This window comes from Rhinopithecus roxellana, chromosome 8 (assembly GCF_007565055.1).
Source record: "Rhinopithecus roxellana isolate Shanxi Qingling chromosome 8, ASM756505v1, whole genome shotgun sequence".
Taxonomy (NCBI): domain Eukaryota; kingdom Metazoa; phylum Chordata; class Mammalia; order Primates; family Cercopithecidae; genus Rhinopithecus; species Rhinopithecus roxellana.
Genome location: NC_044556.1, coordinates 36113102 through 36132475, shown reverse-complemented (window position 1 = coordinate 36132475; position 19374 = coordinate 36113102). Strand labels below are relative to the sequence as shown.

At 41.2% G+C, this 19374-nt stretch overlaps 1 protein-coding gene across 7 annotated transcripts in view; it reads left to right on the top strand.

Moving 5' to 3' along the window:
- PHTF1 (putative homeodomain transcription factor 1) overlaps window positions 1-19374 on the top strand; it is a 61930-nt gene that overhangs the window by 23088 nt on the left and 19468 nt on the right. For 6 of the 7 annotated variants that reach the window (XM_030935110.1, XM_010371985.2, XM_030935112.1 and 3 more), the window contains 2 exons: window positions 10328-10484; window positions 12006-12140. In XM_030935110.1, coding sequence (XP_030790970.1) covers window positions 10328-10484; window positions 12006-12140 — 292 coding nt within the window. The remainder of the gene's footprint in view (window positions 1-10327; window positions 10485-12005; window positions 12141-19374) is intronic. The other variant, XM_030935113.1, reaches the window with a different exon arrangement.

Below are 19374 nucleotides of genomic sequence, written 5' to 3'. Positions count from 1 at the left end.
TTAAGTTATACAGTGAAAAATATATGTATATATTTGCAAATCTATAGGTTTAATATTTTTTAAGTTGTGAAAGTGTCATTTATTAGAATATCTGTAATGGAAGTGTTCCACATCTGTGCTGCCCAGTGTAGTAGCTACTTAGCCATATGTGGCTATTGAATATTCAAAATGTAGTTAGTGTCAATAAAAGACCGATTTTTAAATTTTATTTGATTTAAATTAAGTCTTCATAACCATCATTTTAATGGCTGCATAATCATTCATCATGTGGACATACCGTCATTTAAAACTATCATTTTAATGTCTGTACAGGCTATCATATGTAGTCATATGTATCATATGGATTTATAAACATCTTTATATGGCTGCCTTTTTTTTTTTTTTTTTTCTTTTTGAGACAGAGTCTCACTGTTGCCCAGGCTGGAGTATAGTGGTGCAGTCTTGGCTCACTGCAACCTCTGCCTCCCAGGTTGAAGTGATTCTCTTATTTCAGCCTCCCAAGTAACTGGAACTACAGACACACACCACCATGCCTGGATAATTTTTGTATTTTTAGTAGAGACAGGGTTTCACTATGTTGGCTAGGCTGGTCTTGAACTCCTGACTTCAGATGATCCTCCTGCTTCAGCCTCCCAGCGTTCTGGGATTACAGGTATGAGCCACCACAACTGGCCTATGTAGCTTTTTAGTAGTCCATTATGTAAGAGTACTATAATTTATGTAACCTTTCTGTCTGAGTCTGTTCAGGCTGCTATAAGACCTGGGTGGCTTATCAACAACACAACTTTATTTCTGACAGTTTTGGAGGCTAGGAAGTCCAGGATCAAGGTGCCAGAAGATGTGGTATCTGGTGAGGACCTGATTTCTGATTCATTGGTGTCAGTCTTCTTGCTGTGTCCTCATGTGGTGAAAGGGGCAAGGGAGCTCTTAGGAGTCATTTTATAAGGCCACTTCCATGAGGGCACTCATCCCCAAACTTACCAACTGGTTATATGTGACTGGGGACCTCCCTAACATGCTTTCTTACTTTTTACAATGTGGATAGGCTGATAACTTTTCAAATCTTTAAGTTAATGCTTCCTTTTTGCTTAACAATTCTGTCTTTTTTTTTTTTTTTTTTTTTTGAGACGGAGTCTCGCTCTGTCGCCCAGGCTGGAGTGCAGTGGCCGGATCTCAGCTCACTGCAAGCTCCGCCTCCCGGGTCCACGCCATTCTCCTGCCTCAGCCTCCCGAGTAGCTGGGACTACAGGCGCCGCCATCTCGCCCGGCTAATTTTTTTTTGTATTTTTTAAGTGGAGACGGGGTTTCACTGTGTTAGCCAGGATGGTCTCGACCTCCTGACCTTGTGATCCGCCCGCCTCGGCCTCCCAAAGTGCTGGGATTACAGGCTTGAGCCACCGCGCCCGGCCAACAATTCTGTCTTTTAAGTCATTTCTCTCTTCTCACATTTTACTGTAAGCACATAGGAAGAGCCAAGCTGCACCTTTATCACTTTGCTTAGAAATAGCTCCAGCTAAATATGCAATTTCATCACTTGCAAGTTTCACTTTCCACAGAATCCTAGACCACAAATACAGTTCAGCAAGTTCTTTACCACTCTGTAACAAAGATTGTTTTTCCTTCAGTTTCTTTTTTTTTTTTTTTTTTTTTTTTTTTTTTTTTTTTTTTTTTGAGACGGAGTCTCGCTCTGTCGCCCAGGCTGGAGTGCAGTGGCCAGATCTCAGCTCACTGCAAGCTCCGCCTCCCGGGTTCACGCCATTCTCCTGCCTCAGCCTCCCGAGTAGCTGGGACTACAGGCGCCCGCCACCTCGCCCGGCTAGTTTTTTGTATTTTTTTAGTAGAGACGGGGTTTCACCATGTTAGCCAGGATGGTCTCGATCTCCTGACCTCGTGATCCGCCCGCCTCGGCCTCCCAAAGTGCTGGGATTACAGGCTTGAGTCACCGCGCCCAGCCTCCTTCAGTTTCTAATAACATATTATTTCTCATTTCTATCTGAGACCTCATCAGAATGGACTTTACCTCGTATTTTACCAATACTCTGTTCATGGTTACTTAGGTATTCTCTAAGAAGACTGAGTCTTTTTCTGTACTCCCCTCTTTTCTTTCTTTGTTTTTGTTTTATTTTGTTTTTCAAGGCAGACTCTTGCTCTGTTGCCGAGGCTGGAGTGCAGTGGCGCGATCTTGGCTCACTGCAACTCTGCCTCCCGAGTTCAAGCGATTCTCCTGTCTCAGCCTCCTGAGTAGCTGGGATTACAGGCGCCTGCCACCATGCCTGACTAATTTTTGTATTTTCGGTAGAGATGGGGTTTCACCATGTTGACCAGGCTGGTCTCAAACTCCTGACCTTAGGTGATCCACCTGCCATGGCTTCCCAGAGTGCTGGGATTACAGGTGTGAACCACTGCACGTGGCCTCCTTTTCTTTCTGATTCCTCACCAGAATCTCTTTTAAAAAGGTTTAAGGCAATCTAGGCTTTTTCTACTGTGTACCTCAGTATTATTCTAGTCTCTACCCATTACCTATTTCTAAAGCTGCTTCCACATTTTTAGGTATTTGTTATAGTAGGACCCCCATTCTCAGTACCAATTTCTGTCTTATGCCACTTGGGCTGAAAAAACAAAAATATCATGGCCTAGGTGCTTTATAAATAACAAAAATTTATTTTTCACAGTTCTGGAGGCTGAGAAGTTCAGATCAGAGCACTAGCAGATTCAGTGTCTGGTGAGGGTCTGCTTCTCTCTGGGTCCTCATGTTGCTGAAGGGGCACAGGAGCTCTCTGGAGTCTCTTTAATAAGGTTACTAATCTCATTCATGAGAGCTCTGCCCTCATGACCTAATCAGCTACCAAAGGCCCCATATCCTAATATGGACACATTAAGGATTAGGATTTCAATATGAATTTTGTTGGGGACATACTTTATAGCATCTTCCCATATTGTGGGCATTTAGGTTGTTTCTATGTTTTTTCTGTTAATAATGCCATCAGGAACAAAGTTTTCCTTATTTTATATTATTTCTTTAGAATTTGTTCTTTGAAATAGAATTAACAGATCAAAGAATGCGGACATTTAAGGGTTCTAGTACATACAGTGAAATTGCTGGTGGCACAATTCTTTTGGAAAGCAATAGATGAGGATACTTGTTTTACCATGATCTTACCAGCATTATTATAATTTTAAAATTGTTATCTAGGTGGGGTGCGGTGGCTCAAGCCTATCATTCCAGCACTTTGGGAAGCTGAGGTGGGAAGACTTGAGGCCAGGAATTTGAGACCAGCCTGGGAAACATAGCAAGATCCCATCTCTACAAAAAACAAAAAAGAAAAAAAAAAGTTTAAAAAATTAGTGGGGCGTGGTGATGCATGCCTGTAGTTCCAGCTACTTATGAGGCTGAGGTGGGAGGATCACTTGAGCCCAGGAGTTTGAGGTTACAGTGAGTTATGATTCATCACTGCACTCTAGCCTGGCTGACAGAGTAAGACCCTGACTGCATCTCTGCCCACACCCGCAACAAAAAATTGTTACCTAATTTGACACGCAAAAAATATTTTGCTTGTTGAATATGCATTTCCTTGGTCACTTGTAAGGGTGAAATTTAAGTATTTTTTTCACATATTTATTATTAAATTATTTATTCCTTCCTTGTTGATAGATACTGCATCATATATAGAGAAAATTTCCATATATGCCATGGTCTGTTTCCAGACTACGTATTCTGTACTGTCAGTTTTGGTTATTCTATGCCATATGTTAAATGGCACATAAATAATTTTGGTTATTCTCATATCTGTGCCATATACTAAATTTTCGTATTTGCCATGGTGTGTTTCTGGACTACATACTCTGTACCATTAATTTCTGGTTATTCTCATATCTATGCCACACTGCTTTCATTACTACAGCTATTTAATATGGATTAACATTGAGCAGGAAATTTTTTTTTTTTTGGGATGGAGTCTCATTCTGTTGCCCAGGCTGGAGTGCAGTGGTGTGACCTCAGCTCACTGCAACCTCTGCCTCCTGGGTTCAAGCAATTTTCCTGCCTCAGCCTCCCAAGTAGCTGGGATTGCAGGCATGTGCGACTACGCCCGACAAATTTTTGTATTTTTAGTAGAGATGGGGTTTCCCCATGTTGACCATGCTGGTCTCGAACTCCTGAACTCATGATCCACCTGCGTTGGCCTCCCAAAGTGCTGGGATTACAGGCCTGAGCCACTGCGCCTGGCCAAGTATTTCTTTATTATTCTGCTTTCCCACATTTTTTCTCATGCATTCTTGTTTATCATTTCCAAAATAGTTTAGCATTATTTTATCATGATTAAAACCAAAAAACCCCACAATACAGGAATTTGGATGGGAATTCTCTGATTATCCCCTTTCCCCAGCACACATATACAAATATAGATGTATACATATATTTTTGGAGGATGGACAGAAAATTTGACTACTTCTTTTTTTTTTTTTTTTTTTTTTTGAGACGGAGTCTCGCTCTGTCACCCAGGCTGGAGTGCAGTGGCCAGATCTCGGCTCACTACAAGCTCCGCCTCCCGGGTTCATGCCATTCTCCTGCCTCAGCCTCCCGAGCAGCTGGGACTACAGGCGCCCACCACCACGCCCGGCTAGTTTTTTGTATTTTTTAGTAGAGACGGGGTTTCACCGTGTTCGCCAGGATAGTCTCGATCTCCTGACCTCGTGATCCACCCGTCTCGGCCTCCCAAAGTGCTGGGATTACAGGCTTGAGCCACCGCGCCCGGCCTTGACTTCTTTACAATATTCTCTTTGCTATACAGAAATATGATATCGCTCTCCTTTTAATCGGGACTTCCTTTTTTTTTTTTTTAATTGAGACGGAGTCTCACTTGTTGCCCAGGCTGGAGTGCAGTGGCTTTATCTCGACTCACTGCAACCTCTGCCTCCTGGGTGCAAACGATTCTCATGCCTCAGCCTCCTGAGTAGCTGGGACTACAGGTGCGTGCCACCATGCCTGGCTAATTTTTTTGTATTTTTAGTAGAGACGGGGTTTTGCTGCATTGGCCAGGCTGGTCTTGAACTCCTGACCTCAGGTAGTCCTCCCACTTCGGCCTCCCAAAGTGCTGAGATTACAGGCGTGAGCCACAGCGCCTGGCCTTAATCGGGACTTCTATTTATCCCTCAGTAAAGCTTTGCAGGATTTTTTTCTTTCTTTTTTTTTTTTTTTTAAATATAGACGGGGTCTCACTCTATATTTAAATATAGACAGGGTCTCACAGGGTCAGGCTGGAGTGCAATGGCCTGATGGTATTTCACTACAGCCTTGAGCCCAGGCAATCCTCCTGCCTCAGCCTGTTGAGTAGCTGGGACAGTAGGGGTGTGCCACCACACTCACCTGGTGTGTTTTTTTTTTTTTATTTTTAGAGATGGGCTCTTGTTATATTGCCCAGGCTGGTCTTTGAACTCCTGGTGTCAAGTGATCAAGTGATCTTCCTGTCTCAGCCTCCCAAGTGTTGGAGTTACAGGTGTGAGCCACCACACCCAGCCCTGGATTTTTTCTTATAAGGCCCCCTTAGATCTTACTAAATTCAGTTGTTTTTTTTTTTTTTTTTATTGTGGTAAAATGTACACAGCATGAAATACACCATCTTAACCGTTTCTCAGTGTGGAGTTCAGTGGCATTGAGTATATTGATATTGGAATACAACCATCAACACCATTTATTTCCAGAAATTTTTTCATCTTCCCAAACTGAAACTCCATACCCATTAAACTCCCTATTTCCCCTACTCATAGTCCCTGGCAACCACCATTCTACCTTGTCTCTATGATTTTGACTACTCTGGGAACATAATATAAGCAGAATCATATAATATTTGTCCTTTTGCAACTGGCTTATTTCACTTAGCATAATATCCTTGAGGTTGCCCATGTAGAATGTTTCAGAATTTTTCCTTTTAAAGGCTGAATTGTATTCCATTGTATGTATATACCATGTTTAACTTATGCATTCATCTATTGAGAGATACTTAGAGATTTCCACCTGAAATTTAAATATTTTGTCTTTGTTGCTGCTGCTGAAAATACATGACTTTTTTTTTTTTTTTTTTTTTTGAGACGGAGTCTGGCTCTGTCGCCCAGGCTGGAGTGCAGTGGCCGGATCTCAGCTCACTGCAAGCTCCGTCTCCCGGGTTTACGCCATTCTCCTGCCTCAGCCTCCCGAGTAGCTGGGACTACAGGCGCCTGCCACCTCGCCTGGCCAGTTTTTTGTATTTTTTAGTAGAGACGGGGTTACACCGTGTTAGCCAGGATAGTCTCGATCTCCTGACCTCGTGATCCGCCCGTCTTGGCCTCCCAAAGTGCTGGGATTACAGGCTTGAGCCACGACGCCCGGCCGTGTGTGTGTTTTTTAATACAATGCTTTTTTTTTTTAATGTTACCTGGAGTTGGGCCAGACTTCACAGGTTTAGGGCACCGTCCTCTACAAGACTGCTCTAACTTCAGATACCAGCCTCAAGTTGGGGGTCGCCAGGGTCACTCTCACTTCTGACCAGGTAGCTATAGTTTTAGGTCCCCCAGGCATTCCCTCAGATTTGATCATTGGATGGAATGACTCTTAGAACTCCAGAAAGTACTAAACTTACAATTATAGTTTCATTATAGCAACAGAATATAAATGAGAAGAGAGGTATAGGAGTGTTTGGGATGGTTCCAAACAGGATGCTTCCATTGTCCTCAGGTAGCAATATGCAGAATATTGCCACCCTGCTAGGGAAGCTCCCCTTAGCTTTGGTATGTAGAGTTTTTATTGAGACTTTAAATTATTTAGGCTTGATTGATGGGATCATTGACATATGGTTGAACGCAGTCTCCATCCCCCTTTACTCCTCAGAGGTCTCCTATGGCTCAAAGACCCAAGCCTTTAATCACATAGTTGGTCTTTTTGGGGTGACCAGCAGCCATCCTTAGGTACCTTGTTAGCATAAACTATCAGGCTTGGCACAAGGGGCCCACAATGAATAGCAAAGGTACTTCTGTCACTTAGGAAATTCAAGGGTTTAGAGGTTACCTCCGAGGAACTGGGATCAAATGCCAACCAAATTCTTTTTTTTTTTTAGCTTTTTAATTTTTGTGGGTATATAGTAAGTATATATATTTATAAGGTACATGAGATTCTTTGATACAAGCATGGAATGCATAATAATCACATCATGGCAAGTAGGGTATTCATCTTCTCAAGCATTTATCCTTTGTGTTACAAACAATCCAGTTATAGTCTTATAGTTCATTTTAAATGTACAATTAAATTATTGACTATAGGTCAGCCTGTTGTGCTGTCAAATACTAGGTATTTTTGATTCTGTCCCATGAACCATCCCCACATCCCCTACTCCACCCCCACTACCTTTCTCAGCCTCAGAGCCTTCTACTCTCTGTCTCCTTGAGTTCAGTCTTTTTAATTTTTAGCTCCCACAAATAAGTGAGAACATGTGAAGTTTGTCTTCCTGTGCTTGGTTTTTATCACTTAACATAATGTCCTTTAGTCTCATCCATATTGTTGCCAGTGACAGAATCTTATTCTTTTTTATGGCTGAATAGTACTCCGTTGTGTATATGTACCACATTTTCTTTATCCATTCATCTGCTGATGGACACTTTGGTTGCTTCCAAATCTTGGCTATTGTGAACAGTGCTGCAACAAGTGTGGGAGTGACTCTTTGATATACTGATTTCCTTCCTTTCTCTTGTTCTTTTTTGTTTGTTTGGTTTGAGACAGAGTCTCATTCTGTTACCCAGGGACTGGAGTGCAGTGGCATAATCTCAGTTCACTGCAACCCTCTGCCTCCTGGGTTCAAGTGATTCTCCTGCCTCAGCCTCCCGAGTAGCTGGGATTACAGGTGCCCACCACCATGCCCGGCAAATTTTTGTATTTTTAGTAGAGACAGGGTTTCACCATGTTGCCCAGGCTGGTCTCGAACTCCTCACCTCAAGTGATCTACCCACTTTGGCCTCTCAAAGTGCTGGGATTACAGGCATGAGCCACAGTGCCCAGCCACCATTTTCCTTTCTTTCAGGCATATACCCAGCAGCAGGACTGCTGGATCATATGGTAGTTCTATTTTTCTTTATTTGAGGAACCTCCAAGCTGTTCTTCATAGTGGTTGTACTACTTTACATTCCCACCAACAGTGTACGGGGATTCCCTTTTCTCCATATTCTCTCCAGCATTTGCTATCGCCTGTCTTTTGGATAAAAGCCATTTTAACTGAGGTAAGATGGTATCTCATTGTGGTTTTGATTTGCATTTCTGTGATCAATGATGTGAGTACCTTCTCATTTACCTGTTTGGCATTTGTATGTCTTCTTTTGCAAAATGTCTATTCAGATCTTTTGCCCATTTTAAAATCAGATTATTAGATTATTTCCTATAGAATTGTTTGAGCTCCTTATATATTCTGGTTATTAATCCCTTGTCAGATGGATAATTTGCAAAGACTTTCTCTCATTCTGTGAGTTGTCTTTTCACTTGGTTGATTGTTTCCTTTGCTGTGTAGAAGCTTCCCCCGCCCCACCTCCCCACTCCCACCCCCACCCCATCCCTGAGATGGAGTCTTGCTCTGTCACCCAGGCTGGAGTGCAGTGTCGTGATCTTGGTTTAACATGATGTGACCCCATTTGTCCATTTTTGCTTCACCAACCAAAAAATTTTTTTTTGTTTTTGAGAACAGGTCTCACTCTGTTGCCCAGTCTGGAGTGCAGTGGTACGATCTTGGCTCACTACAGCCTCAACTTCCTGGGCTCAAGTGATCCTCCCACCTCAGCCTCCTGAGTAGGCTGGGAGTGGGACCACAGGTGCATGTGCCACCATGTTCAGCTAATTTTTTTGGAGTTTTGTAGAGATAGGGTTTTGCCATGTTGCCCAGGCTGGTCTTGAACTTCTGGGCTCAAGTGATCTACCTACCAGGCCTCAAAAAGTGCTGGGAAGGCTGGGCATGGTGGCTCATGCCTGTAATCCCAGCACTTTGGGAGGCCGAGGTGGGCGGATCACGAGATCAGGAGATCAAGACCACGGTGAAACCCCGTCTCTACTAAAAATACAAAAAATTAGCTGGGCGTGGTGGTGGGCACCTGTAATCCCAGCTACTCGGGAGGCTGAGTCAGGAGAATGGCGTGAACCTGGGAGGCGGAGCTTGCAGTGAGCTGAGATCGTGCCAGTGCATTCCAACCTGGGTGACAGAGCGAGACTCCTCAAAAAAAAAAAAAAAAAGTGCGTGGATTACAGTTGTGAGCCACCATGCCCAGCTGCCAATCAAATTCTTACTACATAACTGTCAAAATTGAGATGATTTGTATAGATATGATCAAAATTACATTGTATGAAATTATTACATTAATTCAGTTGAGTCAACAAATACTTAAGCCTATTGTGTCTGTGCCAAATATTCTTCTAGATGCTGAGATAAATTTTCTACTTTTAAATGTCAAATTCACTTTGATAGTATTTCAATCATTTATCCAACAAATATTGAGTGTCTATTCTGTGCTCCAGGTACTGGTTTTAGATATAGCAGTGAACAAACCAGAAAAAACTCCTTGTCTTCACGGTGCTTACTTTTTAGTGGTAAATTTATATTCACATTCTCAAGTCAACAAGGTCTATAGTTTATTGTCTGGGTACTTTCATTATTGTGTTTAAGTATTGGGATTTTGTTAGGGCATGAAATAGGTAACTTTCTTTTTCTCTACACAGGAATAGTTTGTATAGCACAAGAATTACTATTTATGTGAAAATCTGAAATATGTTAAAATATGGAGATACTTTTTGATATTTTTCCATTTCATTTGCTTCTTTAAACCTTTTATATATATGCTTTGATTTGCATTTCATATATATATACACACACACATATATGTATTTCTTCTTCATTATATATGAAATGAAAAGGCAACATAGTTAAGAGTGAGGACTCTGGAGCCTGACTACCTGGATTCAATTTCCATCTTTGCTCTTTGCTTTCTGTGTAGCCTTGGAAAATACTGTTCCTTAGAGCAACACATTTCAACATGCGTGTTGTATACAGCATCTAGTTGTTTTTGCGGTGGAAACCCTTTTGAGATATCTAAATTATCATGCTGCCAGAAGGGTAAATCCTTTTAACACAGTATTCTTCACTTGCCGAGGGATCTAGGGCTTCAGGTTTTCACTCCGCTAATGTGCAGCTGGATGGGTGTTGTAGGAAATTATTTATTTGTGTACTTTTTTAAATGATGGATTTTTATAGAAATTGTATAGTTTTTAGAATTAATTTTAAAGATGAGATCTAATGTTTTACATCTTAAAACCTCTTCTTTTCAGTTATAGCAATTGTCTTATATTTGATGATGCCTATTGTGAACATAAGTGAAGTACTTGGACCCTTGTGCCTTATGCTACTCATGGGAACTGTCCACTGTCAAATTGTGTCTACTCAGTTAACAAGACCATCAGGAAACAATGGAAATCGAAGAAGAAGGTAAGATGAGAAATTACACTGTAGTTGTATATTTTCTGGGAGAGGTGTTATAAAGATTTATAAAGCCTTTGATTAATTTAAAATCTCCCTCTTTTGTGTATTTTTTCATTATTTTTTGGCTTAGGAAATGAATGCATTACTTTGCATTTTTCTCCTTAATGCTGAGAAACCTTGTTATAAACTTTCAGTTCCAGTTTGGGATTTTAGTACAGCTGTTTAAAAGGAAATTTTATATACTATATTATTCTTTATTAAAATTTATCTTATATATTGTCTTTAAAGAAAACATTCTCTTTGAAATTCAGTCTTAATCAAAATTTGGTGAAATTTCACTGTAAACAAGGATCTTGGTACATTTGGTTAGCGCTACCAAAATTTTACCTTTTTTCAAAAGTGTGTAATAAGAATTGACTTCTAAGTGGTCTAAACTTTTTTTTTTTTTCTTTTTGAGACAGAGTTTCACTCTTGTTGCCCAGGCTGGAGTGCAATGGTGCAATCTTGGCTCACTGCAACCTACACCTCCCGAGTTGAAGCGATTCTCCTGCCTCAGCCTCTCAAGTAGCTGGGATTACAAGCGTATGCCACCACGCCTGGCTAATTTTTTTTTTGAATTTAGTAGAGACGGGGTTTCACCATGTTGGTCAGGCTGGTTTGGAATTCCTGACCTCAGGTGATCCACCCACCTCGGCCTCCTAAAGTGCTGGGATTACAGGCGTGAACCACCGCGCCCAGCTGTCTAAACTTTTAATAAGGATTGATTTGGCTTTTCTTTACATATTGAATTCATGTTATATTTTAATCGATTATATGGTATATGTGAGTTTTGGAACTGTTTAAATGTTCTTAGGTATATGCAGTGTTACCTTCCAAAAGTTATGTTATCCTCCCTCAGAATATCTGTAGATATTTGCCTGCGTAAGCAATTACTAAATAAGAATTTTCCATTAGGTGCAATGAATTTCAACGTATTCTTATTTTTGAATGTTATTTTTAAAACTTTTAAAAAAGAAGATTTCTTGTAAGTTCAGTTAAATTGATTGAATATTTTCTAAGGAAATAAAATGCTATGCTATGTCTTATTGATATATATAGTATATATCTTTTAATTATATAGGATATCAATAAAAAGTGATCAGTTGCTATTATTCTATGTTCCCCTTATAAAATGTGCCATAAGAGGTAGATTCCTAACGTCCATATTTAAAGAAATTGCTCCTTCTGCTAGTGGTGTTGAATGTGCCTGAACAAACTTTTGGTCATACAAGTGGAAATTTTTTTTTAGTAGATTCTGAATAGCAGTTCTATTTCTTTAATGAATGAACAAAATGGTAGCATAGGACTTTGGTTCGGAATCTGGTTTTGCCCTCAAATCAGAAAGTTCTTGCATAATTTATCCTCAGTATATGAAGTTAAACTATACTTGATTTTAGGTAGTAATTTGTCAGTATAATTTTCTATAGGGATATTTTGGGCAGAAATAGGGTCTTGAATAATCTGAAGTTACTGAAATTTTTTTTGTAGAAAATTGCGAAAAACTGTAAATGGTGATGGGAGCCGAGAAAATGGAAATAACACCTCTGATAAAGTCAGAGGAATAGAAACTTTGGAATCTGTACCCATTATTGGTGGTTTTTGGGAGACTGTCTTTGGCAACAGGTGGGAGTTTTTTTTTACTTGATTTTGTATTCACATGGTGTTTACAGAATGTATAGTATCATCAGGTCATAGGAGTAAGTAGTATAGACTTGGTGTGACTTTTAAGGGTTATCAGAGGGCTTGCTTACTCAAAATGTTGTCTTCACTGTCTGTTTTGTTAACTGTGAATGCAGTAATCTATCATGAAAGTATTCTGTTTTTTGTTTGTTTGCTTGTTTTTTTTGAAATGGAATCTCATTCTGTCACCCAGGCTGGAGTGCAGTGGCACAATCTTGGCTCATTGCAACCTCTGCCTCTTGAGTTCAAGCGATTCTCCTGCCTCAGCCTTCCAAGTAGCTGGGATTACAGGTGCCTGCCACCACACCCGGCTAATTTTTGTATTTTAGTAGAGACAGAGTTTCGCCATGTTGCCCAGGCTGATCTCAAATTCCTGACCTCAGGCCTCAGGCATGAGTCATCGCACCTGGCCTGATTTCCTTTCTTTCGGGCATATACCCAGCAGCAGGACTGCTGGATCATATGGTAGTTCTATTTTTCTTTATTTGAGGAACCTCCAAGCTGTTCTTCATAGTGGTTGTACTACTTTACATTCCCACCAACAGTGTATGGGGGTTCCCTTTTCTCCATATCCTTTCCAGCATTGCTATTGCCTATCTTTTGGATAAAAACCATTTTAACTGAGGTGAGATGATATCTCATTGTGGTTTTGATTTGCATTTCTGTGATCAATGATATGAGCACCTTTTCATATACCTGTTTGGCATTTGTATGTCTTCTTTTGAGAAATGTCTATTTAGATCTTTTGCCTATTTTAAAATCAGATTATTAGATTTTTCCTATAGAATTGTTTGAGCTCCTTATATATTCTGGTTATTAATCCCTTGTCAGATGGATAATTTGCAAAGACTTTCTCTCATTCTGTGAGTTGTCTTTTCACTTGGTTGATTGTTTCCTTTGCTATATAGAAGCTTTTTAACTTGATGTGATCTCATTTGTCCAGTTTGCTTTGGTTGCCTGTGTTTGTGGAGTATTATTTAAGAAATCTTTGCCCAGACTGATATCTGGAGAATTTCCCTAATGTTTTCTTTTAGTGATTTCATAGTTTGGGGTCCTAGATTTAGTTTTTTAATTCACTTTTATTTGATTTTTGCATATGGTGAGAGATAAGGGTGTAATTTCATTCTTCTGCATGTGGATATTCAGTTTTTCCAGCACCATTTATTGAAGAGCCTGTCCTTTCTCCAATGTATGTTCTTGGCATCTTTGTCAAAACTGAGTTCACTGTTGGCCGGGCACAGTGGCTCATGCCTGTAATCCCAGCACTTTGGGAGGCTGAGGTGGGGGGATTATTTGAGGTCAGGAGTTCAAGACTTGTCTCTACTAAAAATGCAAGAATTATCCATGCGTGGTGGTGGGTGCCTATAATCCCAGCTACTCGGGAGGTGGAAGCAGGAGAATCGCTTGAACCTGGGAGGCAGAGGTTGCAGCGAGCCAAGATCTCACCACTGCACTCCAGCCTACATGACAGAGCGTGACCCTGTCTCAAAGAAAAAAAAAAAAAAAGAGTTCACTGTAGATGTATGGATTTATTTCTGGGTTCTCAATTCTGTTCTGTTGGCCTATGTGTTTTTATGCCACTACCGTGCTCCTTTGGTTAGTATAGTGCTGTAGTACAATTTGAAGTCAGGTAATGTGATTCTTTCAGTTTTGTTATTTTTACTTAGGATATCTTTGGTTATTTTGGGTCTTTTGTGATTCCATATTATTATTATTATTATTTTTGAGACGAAGTCTTCTTCTTTTGCCCAGGCTAGAGTGCAAATGGTGTGATCTCAGCTCATTACAACCTCTGCCTCCCAGGGTCAAGCAATTCTCCTGCTTCAGCCTCCCAAATAGCTGGGATTACAGGCACCCACCACCACGCCTGGCTAATTTAGTAGAGGCAGGGTTTCACCATGTTGGCCAGGCTGGTCTCAAACTCCTGACCTCAGGTGATCCGCCCACCTCGGCCTCCCAAAGTGCTGGGATTACAGGTGTGAGCCACCGCTCCTGGCTGATTCCATATAAGTTTTAGGATTGTTTTTTCTATTTCTTTTTTTTTTTTTTTTTTTTTTTTTTTTTTTTTTTTTTTTTTTTTTTTTTTGGAGACGGAGTCTGGCTCTGTCGCCAGGGCTGGAGTGCAGTGGCCGGATCTCAGCTCACTGCAAGCTCCGCCTCCCGGGTTCCCGCCATTCTCCTGCCTCAGCCTCCCGAGTAGCTGGGACTACAGGCGCCCGCCACCGCGCCCGGCTAGATTTTTGTATTTTTTTGGTAGAGACGGGGTTTCACCGTGTTAGCCAGGATGGTCTCGATCTCCTGACCTCATGATCCGCCCGTCTCGGCCTCCCAAAGTGCTGGGATTACAGGCTTGAGCCACCGCGCCCGGCCTGTTTTTTCTATTTCTATGAAGAATGTCATTGGTATTTTTATAGGGATTGCATTGAATCTATAGACTGCTTTGGTTAGTATGGATATTTTTAACAATAATGTTTTTTCCAGTTCATAAACTATGGAATATCTTTCCATATTTTTTGCATTCTCTTCAATTTCTTAAATCAATGTTTTATAGTTTTCATTATAGAGATCTTTCACTTCTTTGGTTAAGTTAATTGCTCAGTGTTTATTTGTAACTGTTAGAAATCGTATCACTTTCTTGATTTCTTTTTTAAATTGTTTGCTGTTGGCATGTAGAAATGCTATTGATTTTTTATGTTGATTTTGTATCCTGTAACTTTAATGAATTTATCAGTTCTGATAGTTTTTTGGTGGAATCTTTAGGTTTTTCCAAATATAAGATCGTATCATCTATAGACAAAGGTAATTTGAATTCTTCTTTTCCAATTTGTATGCCTTTTATTTCTGTCTCTTGTCTGATTGCTTTAGCTAGGACTTCTAGTACTATATTGAATAACAGTGATGAAAGTGGGCATCCTTGTCATTTTCCAGATCTTAGAGGAAAGGCTTTCAGTTTTTCCTCATTCAGCATGATACCAGCTGTGGGTCTGTCATGTGACTTTTGTTCTTTTGAAGTATGTTCCTTCTGTACCCTGATTTTTGAGAATTATTATCATGAAGGGATATTGAATTTTATCAAATGCTTTTTCATCATCATTTGAAATGATTATATGGTTTTTTCCTTCATTCTGTTGGTATGATGTGTCACATTAATTGACTTGTATGTATGTTGAACCATCCTTGCATCCCTGGTATAACCCTACTTGGTCATGATGAATGATCTTTTTATTTATTTATTTCATTTTATCTTATTGTTATTAATATTTGAGACAGAGCCTCACTCTGTTGCCCAAGCTTGAGTGCAGTGGCGTGATCTTGGCTCAGTGCAACCTCTGCTTCCCAGTTCAAGTGATTCTTGTGTGTGAGCCCCCCATGTAGCTGGGACCACAGGCATGTGCCACCACATCCCTCCCTAATTTTTTGTATTTTTTGTAGAGGTGCACAGAAGTCAAGAATTGAGATTTGGGAACCTCTGCCTAGATTTCACAGGATGTGTGGAAATGCTTGGATGTCCAGGCAGAAGTTTGCTGCCAGGGCAGGGCACTCATGGCAAACTTTTGCTAGGGCAGTGTGGAAGGGGAATGTGGGATGGGCACCCCCACATAGAGTCCTCACTGGGGCACTGCCTAGTGGAGCTGTGAGAAGCAGGCCATGGTCTTCAAGACCCCAGAATGGTAAATCCACTGATAGCTTGCACTGTGTGCCTGGAAAAGCCACAGACACTCAACACCAGCCTGTGAAAGCAGTCAGGAGGGAGGCTGTACCCTTCTGGTGATACTTGATATCATTTTAAATTTCTGGAATGTTTTAAGATTTGTTTTGTGGCTATAATATGGTATATCCCTGAAAATGATTCATGCACTGAGGAGAAAAATGTGTATTCCATAGCCGATAAGTGAAATGTTCGGTAAATGTCTGTCAGGTCTATTTGGTCTGTAGTGTAGTAAAGTCCAATGTTTTTTGTTGATATTCGCTTTATGTATCTGGGTGCTTCAGTGTTGGGTGCATATATATTTACAATTATTATGTCCTTTTGCTGCATTGACCCCTTTATCATTATATCATGACCTTCTTTAACTCTTTTTATAGTTAAAATCTATTTTGTCTGATATAAGTGTAGCTACTTGATATGGTTAGGCTGTGTCTCCACCCAAATATCAACTCGAATTATCATTTCCCAGCATTCCCATGTATTGCGGGAGGGAGCCAGGGGGAGGTAATTGAATCATGGGGGCTGGTCTTTCCTGTGCTAGTCTCGTGATAGTGAATAAGTCTCACAAGATCTGATGGGTTTATCAGGAGTTTCCGCTTTTTGCTTCTTCCTCATTTTCTCTTGCTGCCGCCATATAAGAAGTGCCTTTCACCTCCTGCTGTGATTCTGAAGCCTCCCCAGCCTTGTGGAACTGTAAGTCCAGTTAAACCTCTTCTTCTTCTCAGTCTCAGGTATGTCTTTATCAGCAGCATGAAAATGAACTAATATAGTAAATGGGTACCAGTAGAGTGGGGCATTGCTGAAAAGATACCTGAAAATGTGGAAACAACTTTGGAACTGGGTTACAGGCAAAGGTTGGAACAGTTTGGAGTGCTCAGAAGAAGACATGAAATGTGGGAAAGTTTGGAACCTCCTAGAGATTTGTTGAATGGCTTTGACAGAAATGCTGATAGTGATATGAACAATAAGATCCAGGCTGAGGTGGTAACAGATGGAGATGAGGAACTTGTTGGGAACTGAAGAGAAGGTGACCCTTGTTATGTTTTGGCAAAAAGACTGGTGGCATTTTACCCCTGCCTTAGGGATTTGTGGAACTTTGAACTTAAGATAGATGATTTAGGGTATCTGGCGGAAAAAAAATCGAAGCAGCAAAGCATTAAAGAGGTGATTTGGGTGTGGCTAAAGGCATTCGGTTTTATAAGGGAAGCAGAGCATAAAAGTTTGGAAAATTTGCACCTTGACTGTGCAATAGAAAAGAAAAACCCAGGCTGGGCACGGTGGCTCATGCCTGTAATCCCAGCACTTTGGGAGGCCAAGGTGGGCAGATCACCTGAGGTCAGGAGTTCAAGACCAACCTGGCCAACATGGTGAAACCCCGTCTCTACTAAAAAAATACAAAAATTAGCCAGGCGTGATGGTGGGTGCCTGTAATCCCAGCTACCTGGAAGGCTGAAGCAGGGGAGTTGCTTGAACCCAAGAGGCGGAGTTTGCAGTGAGCTGAGATCATGCCACTGCACTCCAGCCTGCGCGACAGAACGAGACTCTGTCTCAAAAAAAAAAAGAAGAAGAAAAGAAAAACCCATTTTCTGGGGAGAAATTCAAACTGGCTATAGAAATTTGCATAAGTAGCAAGGAGCCTAACATTAATCCCCAAGCAATGGGGAAAATGTTTCCAGGCCATGTCAGATACTTTTATGGTAGCCCCTCCCATCATAGGCCTGGAGGCCTAGGAAGAAAAAGTGGTTCATGGTCCGGACCCAGGGTCCTCATGCTGTGTGCAGCCTTGGGACTTGGTGTCCTGTGTCCCAGTTGCTCCAGCCATGGAGCCAATGTACTCCAATGTACAGCTCAGACTATGGCTTCAGAGGGTGGAAGCTCCAAACCTTGGCAGCTTCCACATGGTGTTGAGCCTGCAGGTGCACAGAAGTCAAGAATTGAGGTTTGGGAACCTCTGCCTAGATTTCAGAAGATGGATGCCCAGGCAATAGTTTGCTGCAGGGGCAGGACCCTTATGGAGAACCTCTGTGAGGGCAGTGTGGAAGGGGAAAGGTGGAGTTGGAGCCCCCACACAGAGTCCCTACTGGGGTACTGCCTAGTGGAGCTGTGAGAAGAAGGCCACCATCCTCCAGACCCCAGAATGGTAGATCCACCAACAGCTTGCACTGTGCTCCTAGAAAAGCCCCAGGCACTCAACACCAGCCTGTGAAAGCAGCCAGGAGGGAGGCTTTACCCTGCAAAGCCACAAGGACAGAGCTGCCCAAGACTATGTGAACCCACCTTTTGCATCAGCGTAACCTGGATGTGAGACCTGGAGTCAAAGGAGATCATTTTGGAGCTTTAAAATTTGATTGCCTCACTGGATTTTGGACTTGCAAGGGCCCTGTAACCCCTTTGTTTTGGCCAATTTCTCCCGTTTGGAATGTCTGTATTTCCCAATACTTGTACCCCCATTGTATCTAGGAAGTAACTAGCCTGCTTTTGATTTTACAGGCTCATAGGTTGAAGGGACTTGCCTTGTCTCAGATGAGATTTTGGACGCTGGACTTTTGGGTTAATGTTGAAATGAGTTAAGACTTTGGGGGAGTATTGGGAAGGGATGATTGGTTTTGAAATGTGAGGACATGAAGTTTGGAGAGGCAAGGAGCAGAATGATATGGTTTGGCTGTGTCCCCACCCAAATCTCAACTTGAGTTGTATCTCCCAGAATTCCAATGGGTTGTGGGAGGGGCCCGGGGAGGGTAATTGAATCATGGGGGCTGGTCTTTCCCATGCTGTTCTTGTGATAGTGAATAAGTCTCACAGGATCTGATGGGTTTATCAGGGGTTTCCGCTTTTGCTTCTTCCTCATTTTCTCTTGCCACCACCATGTAAGAAGTGCCTTTTACCTCCCGCCATAATTCTGAGGGGCCTCCCCAGCCATGTGGAGCTGTAAGTCCAGTTAAATCTCTTTTTCTTCCCAATCTTGGGTGTGTCTTCATCAGCAGCATGAAAATGGACTAATATACTACTCCTGCTAATTTTTAGTTTCTATTGGCATGGAATATCTTTTTCCATTGCCTTATTTTCAGCCTGTGTGTATGTTTATAGGTAAAGTTTGTTTCTTGTAGGTAACAGATCATGGATTTTGTTTTTTTAATTCATTAAGCCACTCTATGTCTTTTGATTAGAAAGTTTAGTTCATTTACATTCCATGCCCTTAGTGATAAGTAAGGACTTACTCTTGCCACTTTGTTAGTTGTTTTCTGGTTCATTTGTGATCTTCTTTTCTTTCGTTCTTTCTCGTCTTCCTCTTAGTGAACGGTGATTTTCTCTAGTGGTATTTTAAAATTTATTTCTTTTTTTTGTGTGTGTATCTGTTTTTTCTTTAAATTTGGGGTTACATTGAGGCTTGCAAATAATATTTTATAACCTATTATTTTTAAACTGATGACACTGATTGCATAAACAAGCAAACAAACTCATAAACCA